This window comes from Macrobrachium nipponense, chromosome 28 (assembly GCF_015104395.2).
Source record: "Macrobrachium nipponense isolate FS-2020 chromosome 28, ASM1510439v2, whole genome shotgun sequence".
NCBI classification, from domain to species: domain Eukaryota; kingdom Metazoa; phylum Arthropoda; class Malacostraca; order Decapoda; family Palaemonidae; genus Macrobrachium; species Macrobrachium nipponense.
Window position 1 is genome coordinate 36,435,774 of NC_087217.1, and position 19,594 is coordinate 36,455,367.

The 19,594-nt window shown below is 36.4% G+C and overlaps 1 protein-coding gene across 1 annotated transcript in view; it reads left to right on the forward strand.

The window, feature by feature from the left end:
• Positions 1-19,594, forward strand: part of LOC135201156 (general transcription factor 3C polypeptide 1-like) — a gene marked incomplete in the record, with an annotated part of 923,347 nt that overhangs the window by 679,650 nt on the left and 224,103 nt on the right. The window contains 1 exon segment of the mRNA XM_064230032.1: positions 16,411-17,358. Coding sequence (XP_064086102.1) covers positions 16,411-17,358 — 948 coding nt within the window.

Here is a 19,594-nt window from a genome sequence, read left to right on the forward strand (position 1 = left end):
TATATATATATATATATATATATATATAATATATATATATATAGATATATATATATATATCAATACATATATCTATTAGTATATCAATACATATATCTATATAATATCTCTCAATAACATATATCTATCTATATATATAATATATATATATATATATATATATCTATTATATATTTATAAATATATAATATATATCTCTATATCAGATATATATATATTATATATATATTATTATTATATATATATCAATACATATATCTATATATATATCATACATGTATCCTATATAGTATATATATATATATATATATATCTTTATATATATATATATATATATATTAAGTAGATATAGATATATATTTTTTAGATATATATATTATATATATATTATAATATATATAATTAATTATATTATAGATAGATATATCTATATATAATAATATATATAGATAGTATAAATAATATATAGATTATAAATTATAAGATATATAAAATAAATATATACGAATAATAAATAAAATATATATATAATATAAAAATATATAATAATTTATTTTTTTAAAATTTTAATATATATATAGTTTATATATAATTTATATATATATAATAATATAAGGCAAGGCAGGGGAAGGGCGCAGGAACATATACACATCCATTTGATACATTTATTGTCAACGCGTTTCTTGACCCATGGTCACATCATCAGGACATCTATATAAAAAGGAATCCGAGCACATAATTAAAAGAAACATATACAAAGCATAAGAAAACTTAAAATGGAAACTAAGTTAAACTTAAATACTGAATCACACTTAAATACATTTACACATTAAAAACCAAGAAAGTTTAAAATGATCCTTAAAAACTAAACTCAATAAAAGAAAAAATAAAGGTAAAAACGAACTTAAAATGAAGAGCAAGGCGCACCTCTCAAAATGACAGAGACAAACGCACTAAAAGAATACACAAGAACAGAAAAAGAAGGCGGACAAATATAAACAAACAAGCTAGTTATGCTATGAACAAGGGAACAGCCGATGATTGGCAATTTGACGTAGGTAGAATTCTCTTTATTAGCAGACTTTCCAAGAAAAGCAGTTCTCCAGGTTCCTTGACTTGGCCAATTATTTTAAAGTGTCATAATTTGATCGATGTCTTGCAACTTTCTAGCGTGCGATCTTATATTGGAAAGTTCTGGGATTAGACAATCTGCAGCCCGTACGATAACACTCACGCCATGTGAGAATCGGCCCTGACCTTGAGGAGACGCCGAGTCGAACCAACGTAATTCCCGGAACTACATCCGGGGCACTTGTACTCATATACGACACCCGACGTCATCAAAGGACAGAGCCGATCCTTGAAGGGAAACAAAGAGCCAATAGTTTTAGGATTTTTTGGAATTAATTTTATATTTAGAGCACCAATATGATTTTCAATAATTTTAGCACACTGCTTGGCAAAGTTTTGATTGGTGGGTAAAAAACAAAATCTTGCGTATATAGTAAGTTTCGGTACGTTACATTTAGGTGTTAAGGGTGCAAGTTACATTTAGGTGTTAAGGGTGCAAACTTACTATATACGCAAGCTTTTGTTTTTTACCCACCAATCAAAACTTTGCCAAGTAGTGTGCTAAAATTATTACATTTAGGTGTTAAGGGTGTTTCTTTTAATTATGTGCTCGGATTCCTTTTTATATAGATGTCCTGATGATGTGACCATGGGTCAAGAAATGCGTTGACAATAAATGTATCAAATGGATGTGTATATGTTCCTGCGCCCTTCCCCTGCCTACTATAGTACCCTTTGATGTGTGGATTATATATATGATATATATATATATATATATATATATATATATGTATATATACTATATATATATGTATATACATGAATATATATATATATACTATATACTATATATATATATATATATAGATATAGATATATATATATATATAGATATAGATATTATAATATATATAGATAGATATCTATATATATGATAGATATATATATATAGATATATGTATTGATATATATATATATATATATATATATATATATATAATATATATATATATATATATATATATATATATATACATAGGTATTCATATATATATATATATAATATATATATATATATATATATATATATATATATATATATATATATATATATATATATATATATATATATATATAGTTCACCATGCACAACAGTACCCCAAAAAAATGTACAGTGGTACCTCGAGATATGAAAGGCTCAACTTACGAAAAACTCGAAATACGAAAAATTTAACGGCTGTGCATACAAAAAGTTTTCAAGATATGAAAGGTTTCTGTAAAGTCCGAGATTCGCCCAAACCACCGATAACAATTTTGAAACTTGCTCGCCGCCAACTTAGTAGACTCGACACCATCCTCCTGCTCTCCCATTGGTTCCTGATGCTAGTCGTGGCCATGAGATCCATCTCTCCTATTGGCCAGCATCCCTCCCATCATGCATCTATGTACGTGGTGGCGTGTCTTGGCCACTCGGTACCAGCATCGTTATCGTACGCACGTGGTATTCGTTTGGTCTATCGATTTCGTTTAGTAACGTAAATTCGTTAGTGGTTTCGTTGCAGTATACGTACTTTATCGTGTTGTGCGAAAACTTTATTCTACTTATACGTAAATTACGCACAAGATAACGTAGTCGTGGGTCCCAAGAAAGTTGAAATTCACGGAAAGAAGCGAATGCTCTTTTTGGAGAGAAAAATGGAGATTATCAAGAAGTATGAAGCTGGTAGGCGATTGAGTGTGATCGCCAAGGAATACGGCCGAAATCCGTCGACAATAGGCACCATCCTTAAACAGAAGGATGTCATCAAAGCAGCTACACCTTCCAAGGGCGTCACTATTTTGTCCAGCAAGAGGACCCACGTACATAACGAGATGGAACGGCTGCTTCTCGTCTGGATAAAAGACAAAGAAATCGCTGGTGATACGATAACGGAGACTGCAATCTGCCACAAGGTCAGCGCTGTTTTCGGCGATTTGATTGCCCAGGCGGAAGACGACGGAGGGGAAGGGACATCAACGGAAACCCCAGAGTTCAAGGCTTTGCATGGCTGGTTCGAGAAATTTCGTAAACGGACTGGCATCCATTTGGTGGTGCATCATGGGGAGGCTGCCAGCTCGGACACGAAAGCGGCCGAAGCATTTAAAAAGACGTTCGATGAGATGATGACCAAGGAAGGCTACAGTTCTCAGCAAGTCGTCAACTGTGATGAGACTTGCCTTTTTTGGAAAAAAATGCCTCGTCAGACGTACATCACGGAGGAAGAGAAGAAGCTACCCGGGCATAAGCCTATGAAAGACAGGCTTACGCTCGCACTTTGTTCAAACGCCAGTGGGGATTGCAAGGTGAAGCCCCTACTGGTGTATCATTCCAAGACTCCTCAAGATTTCAAGGCCCACAAAGTGCTTAGGAGAAGCTTCCAGTGATGTGGAGGGCTAATGCAAAAGCCTGGGTAATGAGGCTTTTGTTCACAGAGTTGGTAAATCTGTGTTTCGGCCGGACAGTGAAGAAATTTTTGGAAGAGAAGTGCCTCCCCCTGAAATGTCTTCTGGTGTTAGACAATGCCCCTCCCCACCCTCCTGGCCTCGAGGAAGATATCCTCGCCGAGTATTCCTTCGTCAAGATTCTTTTTCTTCCACCCAACACCACCCCTCTCCTCCAGCCCATTGACCAGCAAGTGATATTGAACTTTAAGAAGCTGTACACGAAACATCTTTTCAAGAGATGTTTCGACATCACCGATACCACAAACCTCACCTTGGTCAATTTTGGAGGGAGCATTTTGACATCGTCATTTGCATCCGACTCATCGACCAAGCTCGGCAGGAGGTTTCGAGGCGAACCTTGAATTCCTCGTTGAGGAAACTCTGGCCTTATGCCGTATCCACCAGAGACTTCGAGGGATTCGATGTGGGCGAAGCTGGTGCTGCAGATTCAGAAACAGTTGACAATCCTGAAACTGTTTTGGAACCAGATCTTGCCGAGATCGTTGCACTCGGCAAGTCCATGGGGCTGGTCGTCGACGAGGACAACATCAACGACCTTCTCGAGGAGCACCAAGAGGAGCTTACGACGGATGACCTGAAGGAGTTGAAGGCCATGCAACATAACGGCGTTCAAGAGGAGTTCTCTAGCAGCGGTGAGGAAGAGGAGGAGGACCCTATGACAACGGCAGAAATTAAGGATATTCTAGGCGATTTTCATAAAGTGCAATCGTTTATAGAAAAAAAAGACACCCCAAGAAGACTCACACAGGTCGTATGCTTGCGCAGTTCAATGACATTTGCCTGAGTCATTTCAGGAACATTGTGAAAAGTAGGCAGAAGCAATCTTCCTTGGATCGTTATTTTTTTAAAGAGGCCTTTAGCATTAGCAGGAGTAAGCAAAAAGGAAGAACCAAGTGATAATAAACAGAAAGTTGTAAGCAAAAAGTAAGAACCAAGTGATAAAAAACAGAAAGTTGAAAGTGGCGACGAAGTTGAAATTCTGTAGAAAAAAAAAAAAAACCTACGTAAAGTAAAAAAAAGTAAAAAAAAAAAAAAAAAAAAAAAAAAAAAAAAAAAAAAAAAAGAAAAATAAAAAAAGACGAAAAATTTGATTTTAATTTTTTTTTGTAAAGTTAAGTGTTACAGTTTTGTTAATGTATTTTGTAAATTTTAGTTTAGTTTTCCATAAATTTTTTTATGTGTTTTATAAAGTTAAGTGTACGTATGTAACTGCCGTTTGTCGTCCTCCTCCTCTGCCGCCACTTTCGGAGATAGCCTCACTCGAAAGGTAAGCTTCCACATTTTACGTACAGTATTTCTTGTATACCATGTACTCTAATACACTTTATTTACAGGTTAATTTGCATTACGTTATTAAGTTAGGTATTGAATGGTCCAATTTGTTGTAGTATTTCATTGTTTATAGGTCGATTTAGCTTTATTATGAAATATACTGAGGTGTTTTCGGAGGGTTTGGAATGGATTAGCCATTTTACATGTAAAATGTGGTCCAAGATATGAAAACCTCATGATACGAAGGGCGCCTCGGAACGGATTAATTTCGTATCTCAAGGTACTACTGTGTCATGCGCTGTTAATTAAAAGGTGTAACTGTATATATATAAAAAATTCGTTAAATTGAACCCAAAGTGCAAAACTATGTTAAAAGAAATTATTCAAATAAATGGTACACAAACATATAGGTATTCAACTGCATACACCACCAACCGAGTTGAGTAAAAAAAAAAAATAAATAATTCCTATCTATCAAACATCTATTAAGAAAATTAATAAAATCTTTATACTCTTGTTGAGAGAGAATTCAAAGTTTTATATTTTCTAAGGGAGAGAATACACAAATTTTCACACACTTACAGAGAGAAAATAAAAAAATTCAGTTTCATCACAACTTACGTGTTTCTGTTGTCGTTCTTTTTTTACTTGTATTTCGACAACACTTTCCCCATTGTCAGTACTCTAATTCAGCTGTTTTGTTTCAAAGTTAATCTTGACTGAACGCTGAGTTTTTTTTTTTTTTCTCGTTGTTCGGCAAAGATTCGTCCTTGTCGAAAAGTTCTTCAGTAAAGTTGATTCATTAATGGGAATGTTTTTTCGTGCATTTTGGAATGCACTCATCTGTTTTTAACAGATTATTTATAGAAGTCTGTTTGGGTGCTTGTCAGCTGCTGCACTACATTTATCGGCTCGATGTTATGTCTTTGTCTAGTACTTGTTATCCCTTCCTTTTCATAACATGCTGTGTCTTCGCTTTGAGGGAAAACACTGCTCTCATTGTTGTGAACAATAGTTTATAATTTCACTTATTTCGTTGACGTCTTATAGCAGGATTTTAATGATCACTATTATTCTTCGCCATTGTTATTAATTCTTAGTTCTATTTGTCGATTGGTATCACCGTTGTAACTGTCGAAATGTGTCTATTTATTTAACTCTATTCACTGCATGTTTCGTCTCCTGGATGCCACACATGGCTGGCCCCAATGTTACGACTTGTAGAGTGTTCGTGTGTATGCTCTCCTTTCTCGCCAGCATCCGGGGACTAATGAGTTTGTTATGTGTACTATATTTGACACTCACCAAAGCTCAACTTTCCCCTCTATTCTCTCCTTCTCTCTAACTTCTCTCTTTCTTTCTCTCTCTCTCTCTCTCTCTCTCTCTCTCTCTCTCTTTCTTTCTTAATCTCTTTTGGTATTTTCACTGTACTCTGATTATTCTCTCTTTCATGTTTTTATGCTACCCTATCTATTTCTCATAGCTATTTCTCGTATATATACTTTTTAATATTGTGAAAATTAATTCTATATATAGCCCTGAAGATGGGAAAAGATTCCCAAAACATTGGTTTAAGTATGTATATATATTATATATATATATATATATATATATATATATATATATATATATATATATATATATATGTGTGTGTGTGTGTGTGTGTGTGTGTGTGTATATATTATATATATATATATATATATATATATATATATATATATATATATATTATTTATTTATATGAGTGAATACTACAAGAAAATGATAGGCAGAAATCCAAGTGCTTTCGTCTTTACTAAGACATTGTCAAGGGATGAATGAAATACAGTTGGAAAGAAAATTATTAGGTAAACATAAAGCTGAAGAATACCAGATGGTTAATTGTCAAAAGGGTAAAAATCAGAGATAATCCAGGATTATCGGATATCACATGGTCACAAACCTAAACATAGATTTAACCCTAACAGAAAGTACAACATATCCATATAGTCCAAAACATGTAAAAACTGAATATATTAATTTTGTTGCTTATATATCTACAACTTTTTTCATTATGAAGGCATCAAGTTTTAATATACCAAGACTTAAATTTAGAACATTTCCATTATTTGGCTTGATGAAACAGGATTCAATGATATTCCTTTTAATTGTGTCACTGTATGGGATTAAGGCTCTTTCTTGACTCCAGTTAATAGGATGATCTAAATCTCTTATATGTACAAATAATGCATTTGATATTTACCCAGTTCTCACAGAATATTGGTGCTTTTTGAGCCCTTGTGAAAGAGATTCACCGGTTTGTCTAATAGACTTTATCACACTTTTTGCAATGAATTTCGTATATGCAGCCTGGGAGATCTTTAGGAGAATTTTTTGTTACCAAACTCTTGACATTAACCCTTAAACGCCGATTGGACGTATTAAACGTCAACAAAAATTGTCTGTTGGGTGCCGAATTGATGTATGAAACGTCGACGGAAAAAAGTTTTTTTTAAATCCACGGAAAAATACTTATAGGCCTACTTGGCGAAAACTTTTGAATCACGACGTTGAGGGCACCTTGAGGGATGCTGGGAGTTCACGGATCAAGCTTTTGTTTTGTTTACAATTGTTACCCAGGCACGCAAGCGCGAAGTTCTTTCTTCTCGCACTAAAAATCATGAGCGACACATCTTGGAAATTATTTTGTCAGTTTGACATAATTTTTGCACCATCTTATATTATCCGTTACATAGAGTTTTATATATGAAAATGTGCGCAATTTCATGTAGAATACAACAAAAAAACCCATGGTTGTAGCTTTTATCAGTTTTGAAACATTTTCATATAAATAACGATAAGTGCCAAAATTTCAACCTTCGGTCAAATTTGACTTGATGGAAATGGTCGAAAAATGCAATTGTAAGCTAAAACTCTTATATTCTAGTAATATTCAATCATTTACCTTTATTTGACAACAAATTGGAAGTCTCTAGCACAATATTTCGATTTATGGTGAATTTATGAAAAAAACTTTTTCCTTACGTCCTCGCGTAACCCGAAAAAATCAGAAATTTTTTCATCCGATTGTCGTAATGTTTGCACAGTGTTATATTAGCCGTTACATAAAGTTTTATATATGGAAATGTGCTCAATTTCATGTAGAATATAATGAAAAACATCCCATGGTTGTAGCTTTTATCAGTTCAAAATATTTCCATATAAATAACAATAAGTGCCAAAATATCAACCTTCGGTCAACTTTGACTCGATGGAAATGGTCGAAAAACGCAATTGTAAGCTAAAACTCTTACATTCTAGTAATATTCAATCATTTACCTTTATTTGACAACAAATTGGAAGTCTAGCACAATATTTCGATTTATGGTGAATTTATGAAAAAAAATGTTTCCTTACGTCCACGCAGTAACTCTTCCAAAGAAATCAGAAATTTTTCGTCCGAAAGTTGTAATGTTTGCACAGTTTTATATTAGCTGTTACATAAAGTTTTATATATGATAATGCGTGCAGTTTTATGTAGAATACAACAAAAAAAACAACCCATGGTTGTAGCTTTTATTAGGTTTGAAATATTTTCATATAAATAACAATATGCCAAAATTTCAACCTTTGGTCAACTTTGACTCAACCGAAATGGTCAAAAACCACAATTGTAAGCTAAAATTCCTACATTCTAGTAATATTCAATCATTTACCTTCATTTTGCAACAAATTGGAATGATTTATGGTAAATTTAAAAAAAAAAACTTTCCTACGTCCGCGCGGTAACTGCCGAAAAAATCAGAAATTTTTTTGTTCGATTGTTGTAATGTTTGCACCGATTTATATTAGCCGTTGCATAAAGTTTTATATATGGAAATGTGCGCAATTTCATGTAGAATACAACTAAAATCAACCCATGGTTGTAGCTCTTATCAGTTTTGAAATATTTTCATATAAATAACGATAAGTGCCAAAATTTCAACCTTTGGTCAACTTTGACTCTACCATAATGGTCAAAAAACGCGATTGTAAGCTAAAAATATTACATTCTAGTAATATTCAATCGTTTACCTTTATTTTGCAACAAATTGGAAGTCTCTAGCACAATATTTCAATTTATGGTGAATTTATGAAAAAACTTTTTCCTTACGTCCGTGCGGTAACTTCCGAAAAAATCAGAAATTTGTTCGTCTGAAAGTCGTAATGTTTGCATCGTTTTATATTAGCCGTTACATAAAGTTTTATATATGAAAATGTGCACAATTTCATGTATAATATGACTGAAAACAACCCATGGTTGTAGCTTTTATTAGTTTTGAAATATTTTCATATAAATAACAATAAGTGACATAATTTCAACCTTCGGTCAACTTTGACTCGACCGAAATGGTAAAAAGACGCAATTGTAAGCTAAAACTATTACATTCTAGTAATATTCAATTATTTAACTTTATTTTGCAACAAATTGGAATTCTGTAGCACAATATTTCAATTTATGGTGAATTTATGAAAAAACGTTTTCCTTACGTCCGCGTGGTAACTCTTCCGAAAAAATCAGAAAAATTTTGAACCAATTGTCATAATGTTTGCATCGTTTTATATTAGCTGTTACATAAAGTTTATATGAAAATGTGGGCAATTTCATGTATAATATGGCAAAAAACAACTCATGGTTGTGTAGCTTTTATCAGTTTTGAAATATTTTCATATAAATAACAATAAATAGACAAAATTTGACCTTCGGTCAACTTTAACTCAACTGAAATGGTAAAAAACTGCAATTGTAAGCTACAACACTTACGGCCTAGTAATATTCAACCAATTTCCTTCGTTTTGCAACAAATGGAAAGTCTCTAGGACAATATTTCAATTTATGATGAATTTTTGAAAAAAACTTTTTTTTATGTCAGCGTATTACCAATTCATGCATTTTATTGTGATAATATTTTCTCTGTGTTGCTTTGATTGTTTTACAATTTTTTATATACCAAAATCGTCGCAATTTAGTGTACAATACGACGAAAAAATAATTAACTCATTAGCTTTAACTGTTTTGCACACAGCGCAATTTGTATACAATTATATATGAAATTTTTTTTGCGCTGTCTTATATATTTCAATATTTATATATGATAATGATATTTTTTTCATTTCTGATGGTTGCATACTAAACTTCAGGCAATTACAAAAAAAGGAGATAAAAATGAACTCTTAATCTTTAAAATTAAGCGTGCTGTGATTTTTTGAAAAAACATTTTTTTCCGCTTCGGCGCTCACTCGCGAACGCTGCCGGCATACGGGAGACACTTTTGGAAATACCGGCTCGGCAATTAAGGGTTAATATTACTGAAAATAACATTTATGTTAAAAAGCTTTAAAATTCTAGGAATTTCTAAAAACCTTTCATCATAGGGTAATTTTAAAATGTTATACTTACTAAATTCAAGTTTGCCAATAATTAAATAAAATGTTTTTCCAGCTCTTATCCATGCCACATCTACAGAAGTCCTTTTGTATTTAAGTTTGAAGGCAATATCATAAATATTTTTAATCTCAGCGTTAATAAACTGCTGACTACAGACATAAAGCCCTTGGGAATATCCCAGAAAAAAACAGAGAATTTAACATTTTGATGGTGATTGGAGTAGTAATGAAAAAATAGCAATGTTAGTTGATTTCCAAAAGACTGAACTGGTGAAATTTCTATCATTTCTATGGACGGTTACGTCAAGAAAATTAAAATTACAATTTCTTTCTTCCTCTTCAGTAACTTTTATAGAAGGGACTAAATTATTGGATTATTAAGGAATTTCTGGAGATTTTTATGAACTGGCCAAAATATCATCCACATACCTAAACCATGTAACTTTTTGGGGCAAAACCCTTGGTAAGAGTTTCGTCTAAAAAAATTCTATGTAAATATTGCTAAGGACAGGATATAAGGGATTACCCATAGCCATGCCAAACATTTGTTCCAAAAATTCCCCATTAAAACAAAATTTAATATCTTTGATACATAACCTTATGAGACTAATGAGGTTTGCTAGTGTTAAGGGAATATCATGACGTTCTAATTCATCCTTCAAAAATTCAAGTAAATCATCTACAGCCACTTTTGTAATAAAGCGACAACATCAAAACTAACCATATTAAAATAGAAATTCAAATCTAAAGTATTCAATTTGTTTAAAATCAACATTGTTTTCTACATTCAGGTTAGAAATGTTTCCTACCAAAGGTGTAAGAATTTTTATAAACCATTTAGATAAATCATATGTACGTAACTGATCCCACTGAACTAAGGATTGGTCTGATAGGGTTATTGATTTTCAGTCTTTTGGAAATCAACTAACATTGCCTCTTTTGTTCATTACGACTCCAATCACCATCAAAAGGTTAAATTCTCTTTTTTCTGGGATGTTCCTAAGGGCTTTGCGGTGAATCTCTTTCACAAGGGCTCAAACAGCACCAATATTCTGTGAGAACTGGACAAATATCGAATGCATTATTTGTACATATGAGAGATTTAGATCATCCTATTAACTGCAGTCAGGTAAGAGACTTAATCGAATGTAATACACAGTTAAAAGTAATATCATTGAATCTTGTTTCATCAAGTCAAATAATGGAAATGTTCTGAATTTAAGTCTTGGTTTATTTAAACTTGATGCCTTCATAATGAAAAAAGTTGTAGATAAATATAAGCAACAAAATTAATATATTTAGTTTTTACATGTTTTGGACTATATGGATACGTTGTAATTTATGTTAGGGTTAAATCTATGTTTAGGTTTGTGACCATGTGATAGCTGATAATCCTGGATTATCTCTTGGAAAGGTGGCCGTCAGTAGGTTAGGTGCCTCTCCCTCTCCTGTGCCAAGGGTGGAGGGGTGCCTGGCGGACCACTGGGCCAAGTGGCAGGGTTATGGTGTGGAGAAGTGGGTGGTAGATGTCCTTCAGGTGGGATACCTACTGCCATTCGACTTCTCTCCTCCTCTGTCGGACAAACCACAGCTCAGGAAGGCATATCTTCCAGATTCTCTGAAGTTCTTGGCTCTTTGGGAGGAAGTGCAGAAGATGCTGGACAAGGATGCTATAGAGGAAGTGGTGTGTCCGTCCCCGGGGTTTTACAGTCACATCTTCACACCTTGAATCACTTCATCAGGAAGACACGGTTCAAGATGGAGACCCCACGTTCAGTGTTGGCAGCCGTGAGGGGAAGGTGACTTCATACTGTCCATAGACTTAAGGAACGCATACTTCCAAATCCCTGTTCATCTGACGTCCAGGAAGTTCCTTCGCTTCTCTCTTGGGGACAAGGTCTTCGAGTTCCAAGTCCTATGCTTCGGGCTGACAACAGCCCTTCAAGTGTTCACAAGGGTCTTCTCTCTCATGTCAAGTTGGGCCCATGCTCAGGGGATCCATTTGCTGAGGTACCTCAATGATTGTTTGGTCTTGGTAGTTTCCAGGAAAAAGCTGCTGCAGGACAGGGATCGTCTACTTCGGTTCTGTCGGGAACTGGGCATCGTAGTCAACCAGGAAAAGTCAAACCTTGTGCCCAGTCAAAGGATTCTCCACCTGGGCATGGTCATCGATACGAAAGTGGGAAAAGTTTTCCAGTCTGATCAGAGATTGGAGAAGTTGCGGGTGGTGGCGTGCAACTTCCTGTTGGGAACCACATCAGTCAAGTCAGCTCATCAGTGGCAGGTTCTTCTGGGAGTGTTGTCTTCCCTAGAGAAGCTGGTCCCTCATGGGCGTCTTCATCTTTGGTCCCTGCAATGGAGACTGGGAGACTTCCAGTCTCCAGTGGGGGACCCCTGTTAAAGGTTCCTCTGTCTCTGGAAGTGAGAGAAGACCTTCGTTGGTGGTTGGACGACCAGAATCTTTTGAAGGGTGTCCCTCTGCGTTCTCTTTCACCGGGCTTCCTTCTGTTCTCAGACACCTCCCTTGAGGCTGTGGGGGCTCATTTAGGCGGCCTCATCGCTTCATGCTTTTGGAGTTTGGAGTACAAGCAGCAACATATCAATGTCTTGGAGTTGAAGGCAGCCTTCCTGGGTCTGAAGGAGTTTTGGGAGAAGTTAGGTCATTCTGTTGTTCTCATGTCGGACAACACCATGGTGGTAGCTTTTGTGAACAAACAGGAAGGCCTAGTTTCTTGTCAACTTCACACCTTGACCGTCGAGGTTCACCAGTGACGGTCAGCAATTCGGTAGAGCTCTCAGCCAGGTATATCCCAGGCAAACGGAATGTGGTTGCAGACAAACTCAGTCATCAGGATCAGATCCTAGGCACAGAGTGGTCCCTTCATCAAGTGGTAGCAGACAAGCTTTTCCAGGTTTGGGGGAGACCCATGCTGGAACTTTTTGCGACTTGCTTCAACAGGAAGCTGGAGATATTCTGTTCAGTGGTCCCAGATCCTTTAGCATTAGCAGAGGATGTATTCCAACATCCCTGGGAGAACCTGGAGGTGTATGCCTTCTCTCCGTTTTGTTTGATCCATCAAGTTCTGAACAGGCTAATGAGTTCACAGGGTCTCAGAATGACTTTGGTAGCCCCTTTGTGGCCTCAAGCGGAATGGTTCCCAGATCTGATGGTGTTGTTGTCAGAGGTTCCGAGGGAGATTCCTCCTTGGCGACATCTCCTGTGTCAGCCCCATGCGGAAAGGTTCCACCAGTCAGTATCTCCTCCAAGCGAGAGGCTTTTCTCAGAGAACAGCAGGGCATATGTTCAGCAGTCTCAGAAAGTCAACCTCCGCCGTTTACCAAGGCAGATGGGCGATCTACTGTGATTGGTGTCATAAACGGGGTTTTTCTCCACTTGCAGCCTCTATTCAGCGAATAGCAGACTTTTTAACCTTCCTCATAGACGAGAAACGATTGTCTGTTTCCGCCATTAGAGGCTACAGGGCAGCCTTGAGTTTGGTGTTACGCCTTAGAGGTATCGACATCTTTTCCTGGGAACTTTTTCTTGCTAGTTAAGGGGTTTGAGCAGTAAAGTTCTCCTAGGGCGCTCAAGCCTCTGACGTGGGATGTTTCCTTGGTTCTCAAGAGCTTCACTAAAAGTCCATATGAGCCCTTGTGTCGCTCATCTGACAGGAACTTGACACTCAAGACAGTTTTCCTTCTGGCCTTAGCATCTTCCAAGAGGGTAGGAGAGCTCCACAGTCTGAGCTATTATGTGAAGCACACCAGGGGTTGGGGGTCAGTGTCCTTCGAATTTGTCCTGGAATTCCTGGCCAAGACCCAAAATCCCTCTGTGCACGATGACAGGTTCACTTCGTTTTCCATTCCATCACTGAACGACTTAGTGGGTGGTGACGCTAAAGAGCTTTTGTTGTGCCCTGTCTGGGCCCTGTGTTGCTATCTTAAAAGGACTCGGCACTTTAGACCAGGCTGCCGCAGTCTTTTTTAGCTCAGGCTGTACGAAGAAAGAGGTGTCTAAGAATACTATTTCTTTTTGGATAAGGGAAGCAATCAGACAGGCATACCTTGATGATTCCACCACCATGTCTGTGCAGGCTAGAGCTCATGACGTTAGGGGTATTGGTCCCTCTCTGACTTTCAAAAAGAACTTGGCTGTACATAGAGTGCTGAGCGCTGGTTCTTGGTTACGCCAGTCCAAGTTCACCTCTTTCTATCTTAAGGATGTTGCCCACAGATCTGCGGACACGTTTTCCCTGGGTCCTGTGGTGGCTGCCCAACAGGTTATGTAACTCATAGTTGCCCTTAACAGGGCACTTTTGTATCTTACCTAAGATGATTGTGTGGATGAGAGAATGAGTGAGTTGGCTGGTCTCCTTCTTTCTCTTGTACCTTTCCTTCGTCTTTTGGGCTGGTTAAGGAATAGACACGTCATTCGCTGGACTGGTCTGATACCGGTGAGTAAGGTAGTCATACTGATAGTGTGGTCGCTTAATATACAAATATCAAACCCTCTATTCAGTAGCATATGCTCCACTCCTTGGCAATGAGGAGTTGAGAGTAGTACAAACACTGGTATGTTGGTTTGCTATTGGACAGTCAAAGTTTCTCTCTGGTTCCCTATACAAAGGTTCTCCCATATATCATTGTACAGTGGTCCCCCCGTATTCGGGGGGGATGCGTACCAGACCCCCCCATGAATAGTTAGAACCCGCGAATGTTTGGAACCCCTATATAAATGCTAAAAACAGCCTATTTTGTTAGTGAAAACTCAAGAAAAACCCACTAAAAATGTTCATACTTGGTTTTTTTAATAGTTTTATCACAAAAAGTGCATTTTATGATGAAATTCATAAAAAAAACCCAGGAATTTGTGGATATTTATCATAGAAAAATACCGCGAATGCGTGAATTTTCCGCGAATAATGCGGGGAAACGTTCCCCAGAGAAATCCGCGAATGTGTGAGTCCGCGAATCTGGAGAACGCGAATACGGGGGGTCCACTGTACGTCACTCAGGGTCTAAGTGGTTAGATATCATTCTTCACCCGATCTATGCATGCATTGCCAGGTATCACAAGATTCCTTGCTTTCATTTGTTTTTTAAATGGATTCAGCTAGGCGCTAGAAATTATCCTATTGTTAAGACCTCAGGTTTGTAGCAATGAAAAATACAAATTGTCTTAGAGAATTTGTCATATTCTTGATCTTTTTGTTTACCTGATAACTTGCTTTCCAACTGTATTTTTATTTTGCACACATCACCACCTACATAAATGTTTTTGATAATTTTAGCTGACATGAACCATATATGACCATATCTAGTTTGTCCATATTAAGTACACTGTGTGAGTACTCAGCTTACCTCACAGAAATACTAAAAAAAATCCCACTTCAATAGGTTGTTGATTACTGATTTTATATGGGTTTAAAGTTATCACCCACTGGGTCAATTTGCAGAGTTGCCTATCGCAGTCAATGTGTTAAAAAGATACTGGGATTTTTACTGCCATTGAAATAGTTTGTTTTTAATATATTGTATAAATGTACAGATTAGTATAAAAGATATGCCTAATGCTCATACATTGGTTTGCATTTTTTGTGTGATTGTTTAAAACTTAAAATTAATCCATATAGTATTCATTACTATGAAAGTGTTGCATGACCTCCTGACCCTAATGCTGGCCATATGGCCCAGCTTTCATTTGGGACACTTATCCATGTATTCACTGGAAACACTTCATTAGGCTAACTCTTACTTATAAAAGACCGTCACTCTCATCCCTCCATTGTGTTAAAGCATAGCAGGTAATTTAGCTATTAGCAAGGAGCTTGTCCTAAATGTTTATATTAATATTTTGTTTATGTTCCTGCCTTATTATTAGTAGACAATACTTTCATTTATTAGAGATTTTTCATTGTTGAGAAAAAAATTCAAAATTTTTATTTCATACTCTTATACCAAGGTCATGTGTTTTTATGGAAAAGGTAAAATACATATTTACTTGCTTTTGATTTTTGTATGAAGACCATTATCGTATGGAACTACAGGTAAAACCCCTTTTTTCCTTTTAAATATTTTCAGAGGAAGAGAATATGAATGTCATTGTAACTCTTGTAATGATAATTGGATAAAATTTAAGTAGTTTTTTCTTTTCAGTATCAGTATGAAATCTTCCATCAAGCCTGGGATATGTTAAAGAGGATGTATGAGAAGGAAGTAACATTGCTAAATAAACTTATACCATCTTTAAAATCACAGAGCACAGAAACAACCTCCATTATCAAGCCTACTTCTTTGGAAACATCCACAGTTATAGCCGATGATAAAAACACAGAGGATGATAATGACAGTTCAGAAAAAGGTGTACCTGTTATCATCCTTCACGAAGGAGGATATTGTGCAACTATAGTGGCACTATTAGCCACCAAAAGATTGATATTTGATATTGTGATTCCTGAACAGATAATTATGATGGACCAACAACAACAACCTGTTTTGGATGACCAACCACAGAGCCTCCTTCGAAGGTTCTCATCTCATACAGAGATGTCTGGACGTAATGTAAGTGACCCAAGAGATCCATTAAAAGAGAGGGAACAGCCATTGACTGAGTCACTGGTTACATTACATATGCTTGAAGAAGTAAATAAAGAGGTATCCAAGAAGGTAAGAAATTCGGTTAGTAGTAAAGATCAGAACATTAGTGAAGGGATGGCTTCAGAAGAAGTGATGAAAGGCTCAAGAGATTTTAGAAGGCCTGGGAAGAAGAAAGTAATAGTGAAAGATGTCATGAAAGTGAAGAAATCTAAAGTGAAGCATGAAGGGTTAGAACAATTGGATGTATCACATACAGCAACTTCACAGAGAGAAACAGAAGCAAGCAATTTAAAAAATATGATACAGATTAATCAAAGTGTAAAACCAGGAAAGCTTATAAAGTGTAAACCGTTTGATGAAGGAACGCTTTTAAAAAGTGACATGGAGTTTGAGAAGGTAGAAGTGGAAAATGCTGACGACTTCAACAGTCAAGAATTAGGGGACTCATCCCAACCTGGAGAATTATCTTCAACTGAAGGAGAAGATTCGGAGGCTGCTATTGCTTCGGTGAGTTAAGTTATCATGTGATTAGCAGTTTAACAAATATTTATCAGGGATTTACAAATAGTTGATCCAAACGATTGTGAAGAATTTTAGTATTTATTTTTTATTTTATTTGCATGTTACTATAGAAAATTAATTGAAAATTAAGTATTTTATCATAATGCTCAACTGTTGCTGTCATTATATAGCACTTGTTTTGTTACTACTCATTACATTAACCTCATTTTACGTACGCAACCTGCCAAACCTGCCTCATTTTACATATGCAACCTGCCAGATACTCAACAGAAGGGGGAGAATTTTTTATTTTAAGTTGCAGATAGTACGTCTAGGTTTCAAAGTTCCCTTGAAAGCAGGTTGAGTCTTTGTAACATATATTATCCTGAGTATAATTGGCTGATAGTGGCATATACTAGACCATCTCTGGCTTGAGTGTCGACGCCTCTTCATTACCACCGGCAGTGTCCAAAAATGCAATTTCTTTCTGACTCCTTGAAACAATCAAGCATGCATTGCATATGATTTGTCTGATGAGGAGGGCGAGGGTGCAATTCAGGTGAGATCTCACAGGGTCAGGAGCATTGCCTCGTCTAGTATTTTGTAAGAACCTCTCGGATCACCAGGTACTGCTTGCGAGGGTGTGATCACATTGCTCACAAGTCTTTGGACGCATTTTCCTAGGGTCTTGTGATGACTGCTCAGGTAGAGAGAGTTCGTGTGAGTGACTGGTTCTTCTTCCTTTCATTTTTCTTGCTCTCTAGTAGGGCAGAGTGTCAGAGTGCTAGGCTGAATACTACACGATTGAGCACAAGTCCTTTGTTTTTATTGTTGATTCAAATGGATGCAAGTTCCCCTTTCCTCTTGGCAAGGGGAGAGGAGGATAGACAATAAAGCAAACTCAGTCATATTTGCCTTTTCTGCTGACTCTGACACCTCAGGCTTGGTTCTTACAGCCTGATTAATTGCATACAAACCCATTATTTGATGGTCTAGAAGTTCAGCAGCTATTGCATCCCATATACTATGTAGTATGCTAGAGGTGCAGCGTCCCTCCTATGCTCTGAGCAAACCAGGAAGGTAACATTCTGGGTTGGGTGAACCTATCAGTCAGTTCAAGGAGTACCCAGATATCTTACCACCAATGGGTGAGTCTCATATGTAAAGAACAAGGTTTGTATTTGTGTAGGAAGAGAGAGCAAATTTTAAAAGTAACATACAAACCTGAAGTTTTATTTTTACATGAATGGCCTGCCTCAGCCACCCCTCTCATCTGGCACCTTGGCTGAAAGTCAACTTGTAGTGCAGACCAAGAGTTGTACAGGGTTCCCCTTACCTGTTGATGGTTAACTATCTTGTCATTAAGTTTACACAGCCATTCCATCTTGTGTGTGCAAGCTAAATCCCTATGTAGGGACTTCAGGTTTGTATGTTAGGAAAAATACAAATTAATAAACATTACCTTAATATAATTGATCTAGCCCTAAATCCCCAAAAACTGCACCAAAATTTACCACATTGGCAACCCTGTTACCTCCTATTCTGTCCACCATTTGGCAACACTGCTGTTGAGTTACAAAACCTTCCCTTGAAAATCAATTGTTAACGAGCACCCGCATTGTTTACATCACTGCTGTTCTTTATAAATTTCTGAAATGTTTTGTGCCTTTAAGCTCTCATTTTTTGTTAATGCGGCTTTATGTTATTTACCATTTATGAAATCCATGAAATTAGCGAATTAACTTTTATTTCTATTGCGGTATATATTTTATTATGACGAACTTTTGCGCGACTCCAGATTTACGTGACCTATGCAATGGATAGCAAAAAGGATTCGACTCTTCCTTCTGCTAGCACCATCAGGAATTGCCCGGCTTGTGGGACAAGAATGATAGCAGGGAGTATGAACCTCATGACATTTGTAACTCTTGTCGTAGACAGGTTTGTGACTTGGCTTCTCGTTGTGACTTATGTAAGTCTTGGTCTAATGTAGATATGGTGGTATATGTTAAGCATCAAGGAATCTTGCAGCGTAAAAGATTGATTAAGGAGAAAAAGAAATTGGTAGCTAGACCGGTATCTAATGATTTCCTTGACATGTGCGCCCATGGTTCTTGTTCTTCGGTTTCGGTATTGTGATTTCGATTCTGAATTAATCGATGTTTTGCCACCTGTTCAATTGGTAACTAATGAAGACGTTTCTGATTTGGATTCAAAATATTTGGGGATGGAAACCAGTTGG